Source organism: Papaver somniferum, chromosome 10, assembly GCF_003573695.1.
Source record: "Papaver somniferum cultivar HN1 chromosome 10, ASM357369v1, whole genome shotgun sequence".
Taxonomy (NCBI): domain Eukaryota; kingdom Viridiplantae; phylum Streptophyta; class Magnoliopsida; order Ranunculales; family Papaveraceae; genus Papaver; species Papaver somniferum.
This window is the reverse complement of record NC_039367.1, coordinates 151,289,544-151,311,580: the sequence shown is the minus strand read 5'-3', so window position 1 is coordinate 151,311,580 and position 22,037 is coordinate 151,289,544. Positions and strand designations below refer to the sequence as shown.

General features: G+C 34.0%; 1 protein-coding gene and 1 long non-coding RNA gene across 13 annotated transcripts; both read right to left on the bottom strand.

The window, feature by feature from the left end:
- Nucleotides 1-11,311: 11,311 nt before the first annotated feature.
- Nucleotides 11,312-12,212, bottom strand: LOC113316537. Its single transcript, XM_026564699.1, has 3 exons — nucleotides 12,119-12,212; nucleotides 11,918-12,007; nucleotides 11,312-11,757 (listed from the first exon to the last, which is right to left on the bottom strand). Exons 1-3 carry the CDS (start codon nucleotides 12,210-12,212, stop codon nucleotides 11,312-11,314), a joined length of 630 nt encoding a protein of 209 aa, XP_026420484.1.
- Nucleotides 12,213-17,694: 5,482 nt separating this feature from the next.
- Nucleotides 17,695-21,742, bottom strand: LOC113317748. 12 transcript variants are annotated; one of them, XR_003343948.1, is made up of 9 exons: nucleotides 21,098-21,742; nucleotides 20,938-20,997; nucleotides 20,545-20,643; nucleotides 20,350-20,445; nucleotides 20,151-20,237; nucleotides 19,007-19,222; nucleotides 18,573-18,788; nucleotides 18,154-18,323; nucleotides 17,695-18,013 (listed from the first exon to the last, which is right to left on the bottom strand). It is a non-coding gene; the product is annotated as an uncharacterized LOC113317748 (long non-coding RNA). The 12 variants fall into 12 exon arrangements; XR_003343950.1 differs by having other exon boundaries at nucleotides 20,350-20,643; nucleotides 21,098-21,139; nucleotides 21,495-21,742; XR_003343947.1 differs by having other exon boundaries at nucleotides 20,350-20,643; nucleotides 20,938-21,003.
- Between the last annotated feature and the right edge of the window lie 295 nt (nucleotides 21,743-22,037).

Sequence of the window (22,037 nt, the reverse complement as noted above, 5' to 3'; positions counted from 1 at the left end):
GATAAACTCTGCTTCAAATTTCAAATGTGTAAAACATAAAGTCTATATAGATATACGACTTAGTCTCATTATAAGATAGAATAGAATATACTTCCGAGTGATAGATAAGTTTTAGTTCCACATACATTTTGTCGACGAAGTTCCTCCAATATCTTCAATAGATCTTCTTCTTCAATCGGTGAATGCTGTGAAGTCTAAATCTCAACTACACACTTCTATCCTAATCCGAGGCACAGCTTGGAGTATTGACTAAGGGGGAGTGATACATATCACCGTAGTATTATTTCAATGTTGTGATGCAATTGGAATTTGATTCTATATAATAGTACTATGACACTGATAACAATGATTGAGAACTTTTGTTTTCGTATTGTTATTGCTACGGATCTTCAACAACAACGATGTTGAGTTGAACATGTTCGGAATCGATGGAGAACTTGAAGTAACGAAGAATTCAAGGAAGTTGAGCCCTAACCAATCTCACACTGATAAAGGTACAGTTGCGTTCCTTACACCTCTTAAACCACGCCGGATTCTGCGTACTTGATTCCCTTAGCTGATCTCACCCACAACTAAGAATTGCTACGACCCAAAGTCGAAGACTTGATAAAAAAATCTTTCTCACACAGAAAAGTCTATTGAATAGAAAAATATGTCTCCCACAAATATACCTATGAGTTTTGTTCCATCTTTTGATAAATCAAAGTGAACAGGAACCAATTGATAAACCTGACTTATATTCCCGAAGAACAGCCTTGTATTATCAATCACCTCACAATAATCTTAATCGATTAACGGAACAAGATATTGTGGAATCACAAATGATGAGATGAATATGTTTGTGACTACTTTTCAATCTTTCCTATCGGAAAATAAATCTCGAGAAAATCTTAAATAAGATAGTACTCAATCACGATAGAAATCAGCAAGATCAGAACACGCAACTACAGAGAAAATAGTTGCGTCTTGCTTCACAATCTCAATGAAGTCTTCAAGTCGCTAACCTACAACAGGGTTTCGTGAAAAAACCTAAGTTCAAAGGAGAATCGACTCTAGTCGCAACTAGTATCACACATGAGGTGTGGGGATTGAGTTTCCCAGTTGCTAGAGTTCTCCTTTATATAGTCTTCAAATCAGGGTTTGAAATCAATGTTACCTTGGCAACAAAGCATTCAATATTCACCGTTAGATGAAAACCTGATTAGATTCAAGCTAATATCTTTCAACCTTTAGATCGAACTTAGCTTGTTATAAACAAATGAAATGTACCATCATTTAGATAAAGGTAACCATACCTAAACGTGTACACTTAGTTGGTTCAACAATAGTTAACCAATGGTTAGCGATATGAGAACTTTCATATCAACCTTATTCATCTTTATCATAACTAGTTCAAATGACTCAAATGAAACTAGTTAGAGAGTTGTTCAATTGTTTATATTCTCATAGAAGTATACAAGACACAATTGGAGAAAAATCGATTTTGATTCCCTCGAATCATTTCATGAACATTATAGCCACGGTTTGCAAAAGATTGCATTCCTTATTATATAAATGTATTAGTTCATGAACAAACCGATTTTAGAACATATCCTACTTAAGTATGCAAGCGGGTACACATACCTAAGTAGCCGGAGTTTGGTTATGCCAGTACGCGTATGGGTACACATACCATTTTAAACTTCCAAACTCCAGCAGAAATTCACGGAACTTGAACTTCCGCCAGTACGCATACAGGTACGCATACCATGGTTCCCGGTTTTGTACTTTACACAAATGTGAATACACACCATGTTTATATCCAATCATGGTTACATGTTATAAACCCTCATTTTAATAATTTAAACATTCTTGGAAGGCGACAATAGATGTCTCACACAAAATTAGCTTCAAAGCAATTTTCAAATGATCGAATGATCAATACGAAACATTCCGAGTCTACATCAAATGACTGTCTCACACAAATCATGTAAGATGTTACAAGGAGATTTTCACATGATTATCTTTTGATTTTCGTCAATAATAAGATGAACTTGGTTAAAGCGAAAGCTTACCAACACATATTTCGGGAAATATATAAGCGAGATAAACTCGGCTCGAAATACGAAATGTATATAATTGAAGTCTATATAGCAATACGACTTTTTGTCTCAAATAGGAGATAGAGTAGACATACTTTTGAGTGATAGATGATTTCAAGTCTCCACATACATTTTGTTGATGAAGTTCCACAAGTTATCTTGAGTAGTTCTTCGTCTTCATTTGATGAACACCGTGAAGTCTAAAGCTGAACTACACTTACTATCCTAATCCGAGACTTATCTATATAAGTAGACTAGAAATCAAGACTTATAGTTTTGAAAAATAAACTTGACAAACAAGCTTGAGATAACAATGCTTACGAGTTCGACCGAGCAGTGCTCTAACACTTAAAATGATCCACTCCCCCTTACATAATGATCCATAAACCATATGTATGTAGTGTGAACTACCAAATAATTCTCCCCTTTTTTGTCAATATAAATTGGCAAAGGAACGAAAATTATGGGATCATAATGAATCCACAAAAGATAATTCATGACTAAAAGAAAACATATCAACTTTCTTTCGATGATTTCACATAGTCAAAACTTAGTGTATTCATCAAGGAGTTTGTTAAGATATAAGTTAACCCTTTCAAATTCCACAATCGCTATCCCCACAAAGATATGGCAATTAAGCACAAGTTCATTTAAGAACTCTCCCCCATTTGATGTCATTCCCAAGAGAACAACAAGAGCCACCTTACTTTTACAAGAAAAGAAGGATTTCTTTGAACATTAACAAATCACATAGATTTGTATCCGGTAAACCTCGACTAAATTAACCGCAAGAAGGTATTATTGATTAATTTAATCGGAAATCACTCAACATAAGAAAACTTATGGAGTAAATATAGTACTTTCACATAAAATTGGAACAGGAAAAGATCAATACTTCAGAATTTCTCAAAAAGTTCATTATAGTAGAAACTCTATAAATTAATGATGTCAGGACTACCAAAAAATATTAATTAAGCGAGACATTAATTAACCGATAAATTAAATCAAATAATTAGTTTCTATAGAAACAACTAAATATTAAAGATTATACAAAGCTTTTAGTTTCTATATAAACACAATACCACACCATATCTTTTGTTATCTCATATATAATCACAATATCAATATCAAATTATATTCTTATAAACACAATATCAAATCCTATTTTTTATTTCCTATATAAAATCAATATCAATATCTAATCATTTTTTCATATGAAAGTTCTTCAGTAGAGCCCCCTTCGCGAAACGAGGCTATTAAAGCGGCAATCATACTGAATAATTTCTTGTTGAGCTATGAGAAAACAACACCACAAATTCTTACGATGATAAGAAAAATAAAAGATGAGATTCAATGTGATATTGATGTTAGCAAAAAACAGAAGAGAACTAAATCATTTTTCAAAAGATCTTCGTAGATCATTAAGGTATTGAATATATATATTGCATTATTAATTTATATTTCATATGGGGTCTACATAGGTAATAAAAAATATATTATCTTATAATTTTAGCGAATTATTAATTTGGCACGTTGTCCCCGACTCGGGACCGGCTAAAACTATTATTTAAGAGAGCTTATTAAATAATCGAGTATTAGTTAAAGGAGTTTCTACTGTATATATTTTATCAATATATGCATAAATAGATAATAGACTTGAATCTTGAGCACATACGAGATAATAACACAGTTCACGAACATAAACACACATATATCTCATAACCATTTGCAATATATAAAATCAATAAGATGAAATATTGCAAGTTCATCTTCCAAAAACTTAGAATTTAAATAAATAAATCTAAAACATTGCAAGATGAAAATCGTTGGAAATAGTTATGTGTAATCAAAATATTTGCTATACCAAACTCTAGTTATCCTTCTTAAATATAAGAATAAATTCTAAAAAAGAAGTTTCCTAGACATTATTAAAACAAAAAACCCAAGAGTTTAGAAAGATTAAACTTCTCCAATCTTGTCATACCTTTCCATCATAAAAGGTATCATTGATTTCCTTGACTCTCTTGACAGTGGAAACTCCATGTTCGTGAGTTAGGACATTCACCTTTCAATCGACAATATGGGAAAGTTGTCTGGCCTTGGTGCATTCAGAGATAAGCTTCTTCTGGTTTCGTATCAAGACTTTTTGTTTCTCAATGATTTTTGTCTGACCATCAATGAGATGATTTATTTGCAGTTGAAAATTTGAAAACTCAACTTTTGAGTCATTGGGAGAGAGAATTAAATCCTTGACAGACTCAACAACCCAAGAGTTGTACTCTTTCCTTGCAAACATCTTTTTCAAAACAGATTCTTGAAAAGAGATGCACCTTTGACATCTTCTATCATATCAAGATCAACCACTTCATGAGATCTTGACAGGTTTTCCATTTTTTTTTTAAGATATGGAAGAAAACGAGAAAAATGTATATTTGTGAACAAGAGGAATAACGGGAAATCCTTGTTCAAGAAACCCTATATAAACTCTTAGGAAAAAGAATACACGGACTTTAGGTCAACCAAAAACCAAAATAAGGAAATACAACATCTGTTATTCATTCATCACATTGATCTTCATATCTCGATAAGTTTCACAGGATTTCAAATTAGAGCACATGATTAACCAACATGACATATCGATTACCAGAAATCGAGATATGACTCAAACTTCACATGATGCAGATTATTAAAAAAAAAAAACAGATGAAACGCACAAACAAAAGTAATCACACGAAGAACTTGAGTATCCCAAATATGTAATCCCTGCAACTTTCAAGTTAATTAGCTCCAAGGATATATTCACCTAGATTAGGTAATAGAGTGAGATATGATATCACTATCTGTGATGGGGAAAAGCTTGAGAATACCTTCAGAGTGTTTGCGCATTGTCTTCCTTACCTTCCTTCGATCACACCTTATTTCGGGAGATTCCTACAATGATTCTTTCGAAACTCCATCAGAAAGTTTTTCTGAAGATTAATTCAAGGACCTCTTGAGATCCACTTTAGAAAATAAGAGTCATAAAAATTCCATCTTCTAGACATAGGTAGCCAGACATATTCTCATTATCAAGGGAAACATGGACATCAGTGGTGTCGGAAGTTACACTATTACAAGAGTCATCGTTCCTGTATAGTTTTCGAACGAAAATCCTTGGAAACCTTTTTTATGAGACTTCTGGTTTTTTGCAGGAGGGAAATCCATTTTAGCTGCTGTCAAACTATTTACCTCGTTAGTTACAAAAAGAAGCAAGTTTTGAAGATCAATAATCTTTTTCCTTCTAGCAAAACAATGTAGAACACTATGGTTCTTTTTTCCGCAGAATGAACAGACTCGTGGATGAGAAAACAATTGTAATTCCCGGTTCTGACTCATAGCCTTTTTTGATATCAGCAAGTTACGAAGTTTCTTACTAGATATTTCCTTAGGAGTATTCATCTCCATGCTAGGTAATACCACATGTGTGGCAACATCAGGAACAGGAGAAGACTTACTCACTAAAACAGAGTTTTCATTTTTTCAAGGAGTTGCACTTTTCCTGGGGATAACAAAAGAGATGCAACTAGTTTCTCTTTTTCAACACGATAACTATTCAATTCAAATGAATGAGCCTTGATTAAAACGTTCTTCTCTTATTGGGTCTTCTTTAACAATATCTTCAAGTTGATAGACACATTTATGTGTCTATTTGATCTCGATTTTCTATATTGTTAGACCCATTTTTGTACTTATTTTGGTATTTATTGTCTTTGTAGGTATTTTTGGAGAAATAAACATGTACGGAGAAATTGGCTCGAAAAGTGGCATTTGAACCCTCGTAGAAAATTACTAAAGGCACACTAGAAATGTATTAAAGGCACTCGGAGGAGTTGATGAAGGCTCCCAAGAAAATTACTAATTACGCCCAAATAATACTATTGGCACCCACCAGGACAACTGCTAAATGGATCCCATCTGTGGATATGGGGTACCCAAATTACTATCGGCACCCAACAGCAGGATAAGGGGCAACCATCTTCTTTGTTTGAATTTCAGGTTTTGGCGGGAAATTTTGAGTTTCATGACAGATATTAGGGTTCGATTTTTGGGCAGCTTTTGGATAGTTTCAGTACAGATGAACTCCAATTGACTAAAACATGCCTCGTATATGAGTTTGATTCGACTAAATTTGAGCAGATAGTTGGGTATTTGAAGGAACCGAGTTTCGGGTTTGGTTAAGTTAGTTTTGATCAGTTCGAATCGGAGATTTTTGTTGGGTTGGACTTGTATCGGGTGAACAGAGTGATCATGGGTATTTGACTCAACGAAATTGGGATGGATCATCAATATGAAGTTTAATAGGGGAGGATAGGTGTTACCGAGTTTCTGGTTTGAGTTCTAGACAAGATTTACTCGGTTTTTCTTGCTGGGTTAGATTTTAATTGGCCTATTATGACAACACAGGGATGGTAAGTGATTCATAAACGTAAAAAAACAAAAAAACAGAAGATTTTACGTAATTTCAATGACACAGGGAAGGTACAATATTCTCGGAATTTTAATTATATTACAGGAAGTTACGTGTAATTCAGGGGAAGATATCGTCCTTGTTGGTCTGATTCTATCAATGTAGATATGTTTTTGGGAAATAATACAACTAAGAAGCGTAAGGAAGTTCTAAAAAGGGATTATTCCCGAAACTTGGAAAAGAAAAAAACAGGGGTGTTCTCGGGATTCAATGACCTTGTGAAGTATATAAAAGGGGTTGGGAGGTTCAAAGAAGGGTTATAAAGGGTTGGGGGAGCCAACAGAAGACTGCAAAGCCGAGAAGAAGAAGTGCAGAGAACCATATCTGCTGCTGCACGAAGAAGAAGAAGGAGAAACCTTAAACCGTTACCTATTCTTTCAAAATTCAATATATTTTTGTAAAAGTTTTCCAATAATTATTACTGTTAGCGTATTTCTGTAACAATCGACTCTATAATAGTGGGTTTTATTATAATTATATTTGTTACTACCCCGCTGCTTTATATTTCTGTTCTCTTTTAGTCAACTTTGAGCTATGAACCAATATTTTGAGCGGGTGATTAACATGATCAGGAGCTAAACCTCAACACTGGGACAATGAAGGAAGCCATTTTTCATCGCTGTGGTAATTCTATTAATTCTTTTATGACTTATTGCATTTTTTTTTGACCGATTTATGAGTTTTATTGAATGATTGTGAATTCGATTGATGGGTCATGCTTTCTTAGTGTTTGGATTTCTCATGCTTTACATGTACAATCATTACTTTCAAAATCTACTTGTGGCAATGATTAGAGTCAATAAATTGTTATTATTTGAGATATAAATTTCTTGAATTATTAGTAGAACTACGTGAATATGAAAATTAGTGGAAACCTGAGTCTCAGTCCCTCTTAATATTGTGACAATCTTGTGTATATATTTGTTAGAATTAGAATTTAAGTCTTGAATCGAGTCTACACAAGTCTGAGTTGAACGAATCTTATTTACCAGTTGAAAAATAACATCAATTTTTGGCAACGCTGTCGCGGACTTGTATTTAGGCTTTAGGCTTTAGGTTTTAGATTTATTTTTATTTTTACTCCTTTGGTATTTTTCGATTCTTTTCATATTTGAAGCGAAACTACAAGGAAATAAAAAGTACTATAAAAGGAAAGCATCACCAAAGAAGGAAAGAAAATAGGAGTCCAAAAGGAGTGAAGAAGCAGATTTTGTATATAGTTATTTTATTTAGATTTTATTTCTTTTTATTTTTAGTAACTGTATTAGGGTTTTATTTGGTGTAATTTTTATTTTTTATTTTTGGACACTTTTTGGATTTTACTTTTTTGGGGACTTTTGGACTTTATTATTTTTAAAGCCTAAAGAAGGGTTATTAATAGAAGTGTTGCAGGCAAGGATGACAGTTAAGATATTGTCTCGACCCCTCGTTCGTAGACTGACACAGGATTCGGTGGCCTGAGTCGACTTCAACGGTTCATCGCCCGTACGGTACGGGAAATAAGACTCTATCCGCCCACGAATCCTATGTCAGTGGGTTTTCTTTTTTGATACAAACACATGCACACACCAGTTGTATCGTCAGATTACCGATTATTAGGAAAACACGTGGTTTAGTACGGTGAACCTGAGCTTTAGAATTGTACCTTTGACCAGTCTTTGACTGTAGGTATATTTTTCTAAAGGTAACCTGAGCTTACCCAATTTTAGTCGACCCTGCATTTGCACGTATACATAAGAATGTCGAACTGGAATTACAATATCCAATACAATGAATATCCGACTGATTTCCAAAATGGACATTATTCATATTACGACCATGGTGTGGATAGTGGTTGGGAACATCAACTTTTTGAAGGTTATGGTTCATACCATGGTGAGCCCAATTACTATCCACATGTGCACCGATCGTACGAGAAACTTTTTTATATTTCTTCTTTACAAGAGTCCCTCATGAAATTAGAGGAGTCGACACGTAAGATATCTAAGATGAATAACTTAATTAATTAGTTATTGACGAAAGAATAAGTAAACTTTCTATAGAGGAATGCCTCAAGCTGATGGCTGAGAGTATGGGAGAAGATATTAGTATTCCTTTATAATCAAAAACTCTTATACTGCACTTCCATTAGCAGTCCTCTTTATGTCTTTGTAGGGATAAAAAAAAATCATGCCAATGGTATATGATTACATTCATTATACCGTTCCAAAGACACTGCGTCAACGCTGAGATATATCTAGCTAACAAGTTCACTGAGGATGAAATATTTTGTCGAGTACATTATACTAAGTACAACAATGTGTCTATTGCATTTAGATATGGGAACATCATCTCCTAACCCATCTTCGTCATCTTCCTTTAGACGAAATGATCATTTACGTACATTTGAACCTTAACTAATCATGGGAGTGCTAGCAAGATACATGTACTTGTTAAATTTTATGACAACTTTGGACATATGCAAACTGGTGGAATAATATACCACAATAATTGGTGTTCGATCGATCTTTTCCCAGATTTTCATCTCAAATTTGAATTTCAAGCATCTTGTGAAACCTCTTATTTCATTAAGAGTACATATCATGTCCACATCATCGACATAGATAGCTACACTTCCAATTCAGGAACTTTCTTCGTGAATACGCAGGGCATATAATACCTTACTTGTTTGACCCATCCGAATCAAATAGTCACTTAGACTGGTATACCACATCCTCCTAATTGTTTGAATCAATAGGTGAGTATTACAGTGTAATTGCAAACACACTCCGTGGTTTAGAGTCATTTGACTTGGGAAGCAAAAGGTCATCACGTACTTTTGCAAATATCTTTCAGTCTAAATCTCCAAATATATAACCACATCTACTGCGTTTCAAGTTGTTTTGAAACTACTACGAAAACTAATTAACATAAAATTATGATGTTCAAAGGAGTAAGCGATCCTGGGGTTTGTGAGAAAGCTCTCTCCACAAGGTTAGTTATTATACTTTAAGACCTCATTCTTCTCGCCAAACGTTGTGAAAAATAACCATAGATGTCCCACAGGATTTACACTTAGTTATTTAGCATTACCACACCAAATACCTGTATATTTGTCAAAGAACACAAATCTTCCTGGATTGCATGGGCCAAATATGCTCTTTGTTTGATATTAATCAAAATAAAGCATGGTTCGATCTCATTTTGCTCTACTTTTGGAGCACCTATTTATGAATTATATCATAACTATGCACGCATGATCCTTCCATTGACTCATGTACATTCTCATAAACCATTAGGATTTCATTGTTATATAAAATCATTTAAAACTTTGGAGCGTCCTCCAGTTTGATTCATGGACATGTTTAGGGACAATAAATGAGTTGATTTCAGATGATATGAATAATTATCTTGTGCCTTACTTGCCTAATTTATTTCTTGGTGAGCATTAATCGAACCTAGTGGTCTCTACATCTTCCTTCATGGATCCACGGCCTCCGCCACACTTCCATCAAGTGTAGTTGTAACACCTCATTTTACGGTGCATATCCTTTACTAAAGATTTTTTTTTTAACCTTACAGGAACTTCTGCAACTGGTATGTGTGATCTCGTCAGTTTAACGATATCAGTGTACATTTGGAAAATCGATAATCCTTTTTCACTTCACATTTCATTTACGGTGTATAGGAATATATATGACACAAAATGGGAATACACCACGACATTCCCTATCGTTCCCTCGGAAAATACTTTTTCCTGTCTCCCATTAACGACGGGAAGACTATATCATTCGAGTGACTATCCGCAAATTAGTTATTGAGAGATCGTCTGTCAAAAGGTTTAAAATACGGATAATTATTGGAAATTCTTGTCCAACATAGTCACTTAATCATTTTGAGGACCCATCATAGTACGATGTGGAATCGTACTGGCACATATAGGGTTCAACTAAAAATGCGTAAGAACACAAATTCATGAACCACTTTCGTCATTGACGGTTTGGTAATCAATTTCCCCAAAGAATAGGCAGTACAACCAAGTTCTTCGTTAAATAGAAGTTTCTGTAAAGGATGTCCATGACAGTTTTTGACTATTCTACTCATCATAGTAGAACCTGGGTGTCCGAGCCGATCATGCCAAAGCATGAAAGCATTCGAGTCATAAAACTTTTGCCTTATGACAGAATAAGATTCAACCTTTTGAATCTTTGTAAGGTATAACCCAAATGCGAGAGATACAAGCTTCTCAGCAACGTGTTTTCCACACGAATTTGATGAAGTAATATAAAAATACTCTATATCGTTCTCATCTTCAGTTTCTAGGTGATAACCATTACGACGTATATCTTTAAAACTCAACAGATTCCTTAGGGATCTAGAGGAATATAAAGCGTCGTTAATAGTGAATATGGTACCACCTAGTAATGAGACACTTGCTCTATCAGAACCATCTATAAGACTAGATGAACCAGAGATGGTATTGATATTAGCCTTGAACTTTTTTAAGGTAACAAAGTATTTAGTACTTCGAAAGATGGAATTTCTCGTTCCACTATCAACAAAACAAATGTCACCATCTGATTGACCCTTTGAGTCCATTCCTCTTCAAAATAAAGAAGGTGTAAAATGAGTGCACAATATGTTCTAGCAAAAGATGTATATATCACATATATGTATACATATTATACATAAGTAAAACAAAAAGCAATATAAACAAAAAACAAAACGGTTACAAGGTACCGGTTTAATTTACACTAAATAAACCATTAGCAAACTGATCGAAATCACTTTCATACTTAGTGCCTTCAAAACCAACCAAGTAGCTAGAAACATCTAGCTTTGGAGATTTGGTGGAAACACTAGCTTCAGATAGATTCATCTCTGCTTTTGTTGCCTTCTTCTTTTCATTCTTCGTGAAAAGTTCACAGAGATAGTCAGGAGTTCGACAAGTTCTATACCAGTGGTTGTTACGACCACAACGAAAACAATGTTGATCTTTGTTAGTTTTCTTGGAAGGATTGACAACTAATTCCTTCCCTTTTGATTGTTTTGCATCCGTATCATGTTCCTTTTCATACGGATTACCACGGGTATTTTTGTTCTTTCGACCTCCATGTTTATTCTTTTTTCCACGAGAACCATGTTTACCAGAGTCGCGTCCATGTCCGAAGTAAGATGTTTCATTTACTTCTGGCACAGGAGAAGAACCACAAGGACGAGATTCATGATTTTTACCAACATTTCATTATTTTGTTCCGCTAGGATAAGGACACCAATCAACTCTGAATATCGAGTGAAACGTCGTTCAGATATTGTTGTTGAAGTACGATCTGAGACGAATGGAACGTACTGAAAGTTTTCTCCAGTTTAGACTCTTCTGTGACCTTGTCACTGCACAACTGTAATTGTGTAGTAATTCTGTACAGTGCATAATTGTAGTCTAAAACAGATTTAAAGTCCTGGAATCTCAGATAAATCCATTGATTTCTAAGGTTTGGAACATGACCACCTTTAAGTGATCATATCTTTCTTTAAAGGAGTCACATAGTACTTGGGGATCCCGGCAATGCCATAAACTCTTCTTTGTGAGTTGCGGAGAGGTGTCTGCGCAGATCCGCTGTAGCACAAGCACGTTCACTTGCCATGCTATCTCCGTTCCTGATCGTGTGAGCAAGATTTTTAGCTTCAAGATGAAATTCAACATCGAGTACCCAAGAAATATAATTCCCTCCATTAGGAAAAAGAGGAGCAAAGTCAAGTTTAATTAAATTTCGACATCGTAAGGTTAAACAAACTTACTTTTTGTACGTCGACTGCAACTTGAAATAGCTAAGCAAACGCTTTTCTTTCTTTTTCTATTTCTGTTAAACAGTACTTTAGAGCAGCAACTTTAGAACAAGCAAGTCGCGCTTTGTTAACTAAAACTTTGGAGCAACAACTTTAGAATGAGCAAGTCGTGCTGATAACGTATTACATTTCCAAAGTAATATTAACAATAATTAAAACAAGTACTAATTAACTACTAAACTCAAAATAGATATTAAGAGATGTAATAAGGGAGAGGAGAGAATTTTTTATTCACTTAAGAAATTGGGATGATATATACATTAGCTAAGGGAGCTATTTATACAAGTTCTAAAGGTGTTAGCTTGTATACACCACTTAATTTAGATGTCACACTACATGTAAAGAGTTATGTCCTAATAGCACCTCTAGCTTGCATGCAAACCATGCAATTCAACACCCACTAGCTTTAGGTGTTACTCCCATCCAACAAGTAGCTTATTATTATTAAGTAGCTTATACAAGTTGCTCACTCAAGGTGCTTATGCAAGGAGCTTGGCATAACAATGGTGCTAAGTGGATAGCCACCATATCCATGCATATCCCATGCATTTTATAACACATTTAGGTTTATCTTAGGCTTATTTCTAGACTAGTATAAAATCGGGAAATAATGGTGGAGCCGTTCTATAACTCACTGTAATAAGTTTGTATTTTGTAACCTGTCAAGTGAGGACATATTATACGTGGGTGGACGATACCATTGGAACGCCCGAACCATTTTTTGGGGACCATGGTTTTTTTGAGGGGACCATGGTTTCAATTTTAGGAGGACATTTAGAAGTAAAGTGAAGCCACCCCTTATCCACATGTTTTAGTTAAAGAGCAAAATGCCCTTATATTATTTTAATTTTTAATTTTTTTTATTATTTTTTTGAAAAATATTTTTTTAAATAAAAAATTATTTTTTAAAAAAAATATATATTATTTTTTTCAACTTTTTAAAATTTTATTTTTTTTAATTAGCTTTGGTTCGACAAGTACAAATTTGCAAGTATTTTTCTCGTAAACCCTTTAGCGATATGCAAATTCGGAGGTATTTTGCCACAAACCCATTGCTTTTATTTTGTTTTTATTGAAAAAATTTATTAGAAATCATCAAATTAGGTTTGAAATGTTAGTTACAGAGTATTGTTCGGTTAGGAGTAGTTTAAAAAAACCCTAGTTTTCTAACCGAACTCCCTGAAACATAGAACACCAAGAACACGTCAGTTAGAACGAAAAATTTCCTTGCAAACCGAACTCATAGTTCGGTCCGTTCCCAAAAGTTTTAGAAATTGTGTACCTAACCGAACTTTGAGTTTGGTCTGTTCGCAATTTTTTTAGAATTTTTTTACTTAACCGAACTCCTATCTGAAAACACACTGAACATGGTTCGGTTATATTCATAAAAATCTTTGCAAACCCAACTTTGAGTTCAGTCCGTTCGCAATTTTTTTATAAATTTTTTACTTAACCGAACTCCTATCTGAAAATACACTGAACATGGTTCGGTTATATTCATAAAAATCTATGCAAACCTAACTTTCAGTTCGGTGCGTTCGCAAAAGTTTCAGAAATTTATTCTTTAACCGAACTCCTATCTAAGTTTTTTTAATATATTTTCTCTTAGGCGAACTTCAAGTTCGACTAGATTTATTACTTTTCCCCCAGCCGAACCACATACAAAAAAATACAAAAAAAAAATATTTAAAAAAAGATATTTAAAAAATTTGAAAAAAAATAAAAGAAAAAAAATTAAATTAAAAAAAAAAATAATTAAAAATTTTAATTAATTAATAAAAGGGTAACTTAGTCATCTCCACCTTTTAGGTCACCCCTTATAATCATAGGGAAGGTGGCCTAATCAAATCATGGTCCCCTCAAAAAAGTCATGGTCCCAAAAAAAATCGTTCAAACACCCTCATATTTGACGTGGGTGGATAATTGGCCGACCGAGCGAAGCGAGGGAGGACCTTATATATGGTGAGTTTATGTCAATGTAAAGCATGACTTTTTTTTTTCCAATTTAACACAAAAAGATTGGATTTGGTGTTTGTAACCAAAAAAATTCAATCAACAATGAAAGGACTAACTTGTCCCTCCCTTTTAGTCCAATTACTCCTTAGGTATCCTATTTTTATAGGGGTATAATTGGCAACCAAACTTTAATATAACATATCTAAAAATCCGTGCCTAGGAATTTTACAAATTTTATCTCGTTCAAAAGGTTTTAAAAAAATATACGCAATGAGTACAAACAACAATATCAAATTTGGAGTTTTTACGAAAAATTCGGAGATAAACATATTTTGGTTTATGCATCGACTTATTTTCCTTTGCAACTAATAAAACAATGTACTACCTCCGTTTCAAAAAAAGTGATACTTTCTCTTTAGGTACAATTTTCGAAAATTAAATGCATAGCCATTATGCAAACCACCACAAAGGATGCATCAACACATTATGCAGTCATATTTTGGTTTATGCATTCGCTAATTTTCCGCTTTAGGAAAAGTGATACTTTCACCCTGCGTAAGGAAAAATGATATTTTCACACCATACGTGTCAGGAAAAATGATACTTTCACCCCGTGTCAGGAAAAATGATACTTTTGATACTTCCGCGTCGTGTCAGGAAAAATGATACTTTCACGCCATGTCAGGAAAAATGACACTTTGCGCCAATTTTTTCGGTTGGCCGTCCCACAGTGACAGCCGTCATCTAGTATCATTTGTATTTAATAATAAGAAATGGTTAGAACCATCTATTTATTCCCATTCTTTTAGTAGTGATGCGTGTCATAACATAACGAACACTGAGGATGGCAGAGAAGGGTGAGACTCACAGTGACAGTGGTCAGGTCGAGGGAAAGAGTGAGAATAAGATAAAATCAACACATCCCATCGTTTCAAAAGTAAAAATGAATAAAAAATTAAAGGTTCGTCATAGAAAAAAATTTCTGCAGACCCTCTCCCCACAACTAACGCTTTGTTTTTTTTTCTTGACTCACCTGACTCATTTGAATTTGACTCGATGGATCTGACTGAAAGCATCTGACACATTTGGATCCGACTCAATATGTTTGTTCTTTTGAGTCAATCTGATTCATCTAACTCAAAAATATGAGTCAATGGTTTGTTCCCATGAGTCAGGGATATTTTATTATCCGACTCAAACTGGTCCGTATCGGGAGTTAGGTACGACTAGATTTCGAGTCAAATCTGACTTAAAATAAAAAACAAATGGTCTGACATCTGACTCGGGCCGAATCAGATCCAAATCTCGAGTCAGCATAAAACAAATACACTTTAAATCTAGCATGCCTCAACAAAGTATAATGGAGAAATATCAAAAACATCACCAACCAATAGTACTTCTTCCCTTCCTATATTTGGAGACATCGTAAAACCGATCTTAACCTATGTTAGGTGGTATGGTGAAACCGGTCCCAAGAGCAAAATAGATCCTTCATATGCACATATTACTTTACGATTTTGGAATTAGGGTTTGGTAAATAGGAAAATTCTGGATGTCGACATAATTTGGACATGAATACAGTTCTTATCTTTTATTGTTCAAAGATATTCCTTGATACTCAAGGTGATCCCAATCCGAAATACTGAGAATCTTTTAATTAATATTTTTGATTATATGCTTTTCATTTTCCAGCAAATCAAAACATATCTCTTGGAAATTTATATTAGTTAAGTGCTAAACTAATATTAGATATTTGCTAATGAGAGATCTCGGAATTATAGGTTGGATATTAGCTGAAAATAGGAAAACTGAAATTAGGTACTTATTGCATATCTTGATAATATTTTCGGTTGTGGAATTTCCTTGTTGTCCAAAAAACCTTGGTCTATAAATAGCTTAGTTTGAATTTCTTGCAAACTATCCTAAGAGCCAGGAAAACTTCATTTGTGTTGTTTCCGGTGGAGCCGTCTATCCGGAGAGGAATGTTCCCTAATTAGGAGAAATATCTTACAACGACTCGTTTAAAGACTTTTGTGGGATCAAGAAGCTCTACGAGTACCGTTGGTTTGGAAACTACATAATTTCATTCTTATTTTAGTTTTCGATTATTGATTTGATTGATCAACGGTTGTTGAAACTTTGACTGCACCTAGTTTGATTATTCTTGAAAGCCTTATCTCCTGACATAAAGATTACATAAAATAGATCAAAGCATTAAAGGGATCTTTAGAACTGTTTTTATATCTAAAGACAACTTGTGATCATCCATTGTTAACAGACTTTCTTCTATGTGTGATCGATCATAAGTGGATTCAAGTTTGTGGTGTGCAGGTAAATAAGAAGACAATTGAAGATTTGAAGACAAGAAGATTTTTCTTATTGGTTTTCGTATCTCGTGATTTGTGCACACATATTGATCGGCTGGGATCCGAATTATATACGATTTATTATTGATAGATTTGATCATATGGTCGTTTAGATTGCCAACTATCATTTAGTGGTATTCTTCCATATCCGAATATGATAGTTTTGAATCTGAATCTAAGTTACCTATTTGGATTGATCTTACCCAACAAAGGAGTTTACTTGTTTAAATGGAAGAGCCTTTGTCAAACTCAACGAATCTTTTTCTAAAATATTATAAGAGTAGTTACCAAACAGTTGTGTTCCTCTACTATTTGTAAGACGATCACAAGGAGTTAAGTGTTTAATACTTTACATCGGTAAAGCAACTCAAGATAGTGATTTTCTGTCTTGGGATTCACGTGTGCGACCAACCAGTCTTAGACGTATGTATACTAAGGGAACTAAGTAACTAGGGGTAGATTACTTGGTCTCAAATATACAAAGTTGGATTTGTTCTTTCTACAATGACTTAATTCTGAGAGTATCCAAAAACTGGACTAGGCCAACCTATGACGAAGTAACGACCGTCAAAGCAAGTCATAGACACGAGTTAAATGACTCGATTTGGCAGTCGGGGAAAGGGTCGCTGTTTGAGCGTCTTTTTCATATATGACGTGTCTACGGGGGTCGCTGAACAACCTATATCAATGACCGGTTTAAATGGTCAAGGTCTTATGACTAACCTCATCAGTCATATATAGATTTTAATATAAAAACAAACATATCCAGACGGGTTGACTGAATTTTTTTGGGCTGACTGAATCTGATCAAATCTCAAATGAGAATTCAAATAAAACTCAAATGAAAACCAAATCAAAAATCAAGTTCAATGAAACTGAAGTATAACCTGTACTCATAAATTTATTATGACATTTCCATTAGTCAATCACTTTATTCATTATACAATTTACAAAAAAGGATTCAAATTCTGAATTCACACAAATACAAATACAAAATAGGATTTAAATGCTGACTTCAAATCAATGTAAGTTTTAACTATCTAATCTCCTCTTACATAGAGATAAAAACAGAGAGAAACTCTCTGCAACTCCAAAGAGTTGTCTGCTCCCTATGAACCAAATCCTATGTGGCTCTATAAATGTTATGCATCGGAGAATAAAACTTTAACAAATCAGTCACATTAGTGATACAAATACCTTATTGAATTGCACCTGCAAAGAGCTTTCTACTCCCCAAGAACCTAATCCTATTGCTTTTCCATTACACTACTATGCTCCTGAAACACTAAAGGAAGTTAAATATGTTGCAATTGCATGAAATTAGAAGAATTATTACAACTGGTTTCACCAGCTTTCAAAAAACATCTAAATTAAGCAAATATGAATTTAGAAATAGATATTAATATCGAAATGTTACCTAAACTGAGATAACACAACATTCCAGATATCTGCCTGTGTAACCACCTCGAGTTGAACCATTTACAGTTGTTGCTCTCAAACGTCTCTTCTTTGCTTTTTACACCTAGCTGATCAATCCCAACTTGTTCATGCTAGCGAAATATAGCCTTGTTGAGTGAAATTTCCCATCTAAAAAATCAGAGGAAAGTAAGTAAATCAGGAGATATACGGCAGCACTGAAAGCAAGAAAAAACATAAGTTGTATATTAAAGGTGTTACTATTCGAGTGTTATGCTTGAGATACAATGCACATATTAAAGAATCATAGATATGGATGGCTATTAAGATGCTGGAAATAAATGATTAACATTCAGCTGGGTCACCCATTTGTTTTCTGGATTATGTTATTACTTATTAACAACGAATAAACTTTATTACCTTGAGAGCTGGTAGTCCAAAAGAAAAAGCCCTTGCTCTCGTGTTCGAAAAAGGCTTAATTAGGAGCTGATTCAATGTGTGAAATGAATGAGGGAGCTTGTAGATGTTTGACTAAGCCATTAGAGCACCACCATCTTGGCATCTACAATTATATTCACCAAAGATGTAATTGACTGAAGACTAAAGCTTCGTAAGCAACATGCTAAGATCCTTCAACTGCGTCAGGAAAAAAAAGACAATAGTAAGAAAAATCACCATGAAATAGACTTATTAACCGCATAAGCTACTTTCAGCCACATATAATAGTAAAAATCGATAGAAAAAATAGACAGTGAGGACTTTGATGCTGGAATAAATTATCAACATTCAGCTGGGTTACCCATTTGTTATCTGGATTATGTTATTATTCATTAACAACGAATAAACTTTATTACCTTGAGAGCTAGTAGTCCAAGAGAAAATGCCCTTGCTCTCGTGTTCGAAAAAGGCGTAATTAGGAGCTGATTCAATGTCTGAAATGAATGGGGGAGCTTGTAGATGTTTGAAAAAGCCATTAGAGCACCACCATCTTGGCATCTCCAATTATATTCACAAAATATGTCCGTGACTGAATACTAAAGCTTTTTAAGCAACATGCTAATATCCTTCAACTGCGACAGAAAATAAAAGAAAAGACAACAGTAAGAAAAATCACCACGAAATAGACTTATTAACCGCACAAGCTACTTTATGTGTAGTACGAAAATCAAAAGAAAAAATAGACAGTGAGGACTTTAAGGTGTGTGTAGGATTTTCTTATAGCCTTTATCTATTAGTATTCAAACACGATTCCCCTCATATGTTCATTATATGCCACTGTCTGAACCGAATGTGGTCTAAAATTTCAACATCCAGTTATTCAAAGGAAAATCAGTTAATTATCCAAACAGATATTAATAAATCACGATATGAGAGACTAATGCAAGTATTAGATGTATCCGAACTGATTGAAGGACTAGACTGAAGAACAAATAAAATCTATCAAGTCCAAAATAAAAAGTTCACAAAAGAATCAATTTTTAGGAACTACAAAAAGACTGATCAATTTCATAATGATGTTTAATGCTATCTTAGGTGCGAGCATTGATCCATTTATGTTTACAAAATTAACTGTCTTCAATTGTTATTGCATTGGGTACAACACATAATATAAAAATATGTGAGAACTAAGAAACATAGCTGCAGCAAGAACTAATAGAACACATGCAAGGAGCTGCAGCAAGAACTAACATAGAGTGTAAGGATACTTGTCTTCTTTTGTTGATTTTGGATCTATAGCTGGTCATAATGTACTAGAAAACAACACTACCAAATGAGCTACATGACAACTTATGTACAAATAAGCTATAGGACAACCACATGAATTGAGAATACCTCTCAAAAAGCCTCGAAAACTCTATGCAGTGAGCTTATTTAACTGGCCAAGTTGAGTTATGAGGTAAAAGATTATAAATCATATGCTTTCACTCACAAGCAGCATACCAACATAAGGTCCTAGTAATTCAAACTTGCAATGGGGATATAAGTTAAGTATGTTACAAAAAAGCCAAATTTCAGTCCTACACGAGCATCACAAGTTAACGCATTTCCAGTATTGCCACCTCCTTGTATTCTCCTTGATGCTAACTGCACAATTTGGGTGCAAGGTTCATATCAATGGTAATTACGAAGACCTAAAATTCGAGATAAAAGCAGAATAAGGACAAACTATTGAACCTCAAACTCATCAATATATAACCTAAAAAAATGTTTCCCAGCAGAACCATGCGACTAAAGAAACCACACCAGTATGCGCATAACCTTGCCAAACTTTCCAGCTGCTTTGGTCTTCTCCCTGAATTTTCAGACAAGAATATTAGTGAGCCACCAACAGTTACATAATAAACTAAGAACCACATGGATACAATAGAAAAAACTAATGGAGCAATACTACTTAGCTTGGTTTTGAGATAAAATTGGTGTTATTACAACTCTCCTTGCATTCTTCTAGTTGATAATACATAAAAAAAACCTTCCAAAGAGCCACATTATCCTGAGATAAATGTTCCATAAGAGTTCAGATAACTAACCTAAAACAATCTCAATACAAACATGAAAGAACAAGTTCAAAATAAATCTAATAAGATAACAAAAATTAAAAAAAGAAAAGAAAAAAGAGAGCAAAAACTAGTCCTGAAGCATTTGTTTAATGTAATCCCTTTCTGGGCATGAACCGACAGGTTTCAGCTTCTCATCTTGGTTAGGTGAACCTATTGAATCTGCTATCTCAAACTACCCAGAGATTGTTTCTTTAAAACTTTATCTCCAGTTTGTGCATCGATATTACCTTTCACCGCCTATATTTGTCCCCTCAACCCAAATAGCTTGCTCTGTCTCTCATCCAATTCTACAGCTTCAAATAAAAATGCTCAAAATTTTGACAATTTTCATGAATTACTACGGTAATATAAAGAAGAGAGCATACACATAAGTCATAAATCATTTACCTTCTTAGCCATCTCCTCAATCTCCTTTTACTAACTAATAATCTAAAAACATAAAAAATTAAGCGAAATTAGCAAAATTTCACCATAAGATTAATGCATACGGTAAGGCAATCAAAATAACTTCAATGTTTTCAAAATAATTTCAGCAAAGAAGAAAGTCAAAAAAAACTTCTATGCTTCAAAGAGAACTAAATCAGAAATTGAAATACATAGAAACTCAACCCAAAGAATCTGATACAAAATCATAAGAAAAACCAATGAAAATTTCTACAAATAAAATTTACAAAAACCCTAAAAAAATCCCAGATCAAATTCCTATTTTCTTTTCAAATCTGAACAGAAATTGTAGAAAATGAAACTCTCCAATAAAATACAAGAAGATCGGTAAGTCACAAACGTTAACAACAAAGACGAAAAGAAGAAAATGGTTCACGAAGAATGAATGGTATCTTTTGCTTTGTTCTATGGTAACAAGATTAGATTGGATTCATGGAAGAACTTTGATTTTGTGGAGGAGATCAGGAAGATGGAGAAAAGGTTTGGTTTTAGGAGCAATGATTATACTAATTTCTTCTGATTTCTTCTGATTTGTTTCAGATTTCGATTTGGTGGGGAGTTAAAAGAAGATGGAGAAAAGAGGCGCATCTAGAGGAGTGGATGTGGGTTTGGAAAACCTCCTTTTCCAATAGTGAGGTCCCAGGGTTTTTCTGCATTTGCGGTTTCCTCGTTAACAAAAAATTTCCGTGTCATTTACTTTTCTTTCGCATAATAATTGTTTATTATAATAAAGGAAATAACACTTTTACGTTAAGTCCTAATCAATTAATATTGATCATATAGTACATCGGTTTTGGACCGTAACTGAAAAGGCGAGGGTCTAACAACCTCATCCAACATTTCGATTAGCAATTTATATGGACTAACTCCAGTATACTTTCAA

What these genes read in the sequence shown, in the direction of transcription:
- LOC113316537 (XM_026564699.1), bottom strand. Translation starts at nt 12,212, where the DNA reads ATGGCAAGTGAACGTGCTTGTGCTACAGCGGATCTGCGCAGACACCTC. An exon ending in GGCATTGCCGGGATCCCCAA is followed by an intron (nt 12,008 to 12,118) that starts GTACTATGTGAC and finishes AATCTGTTTTAG; the next exon opens with ACTACAATTATGCACTGTAC. An exon ending in TAAACTGGAGAAAACTTTCA is followed by an intron (nt 11,758 to 11,917) that starts GTACGTTCCATT and finishes CTCCTGTGCCAG; the next exon opens with AAGTAAATGAAACATCTTAC.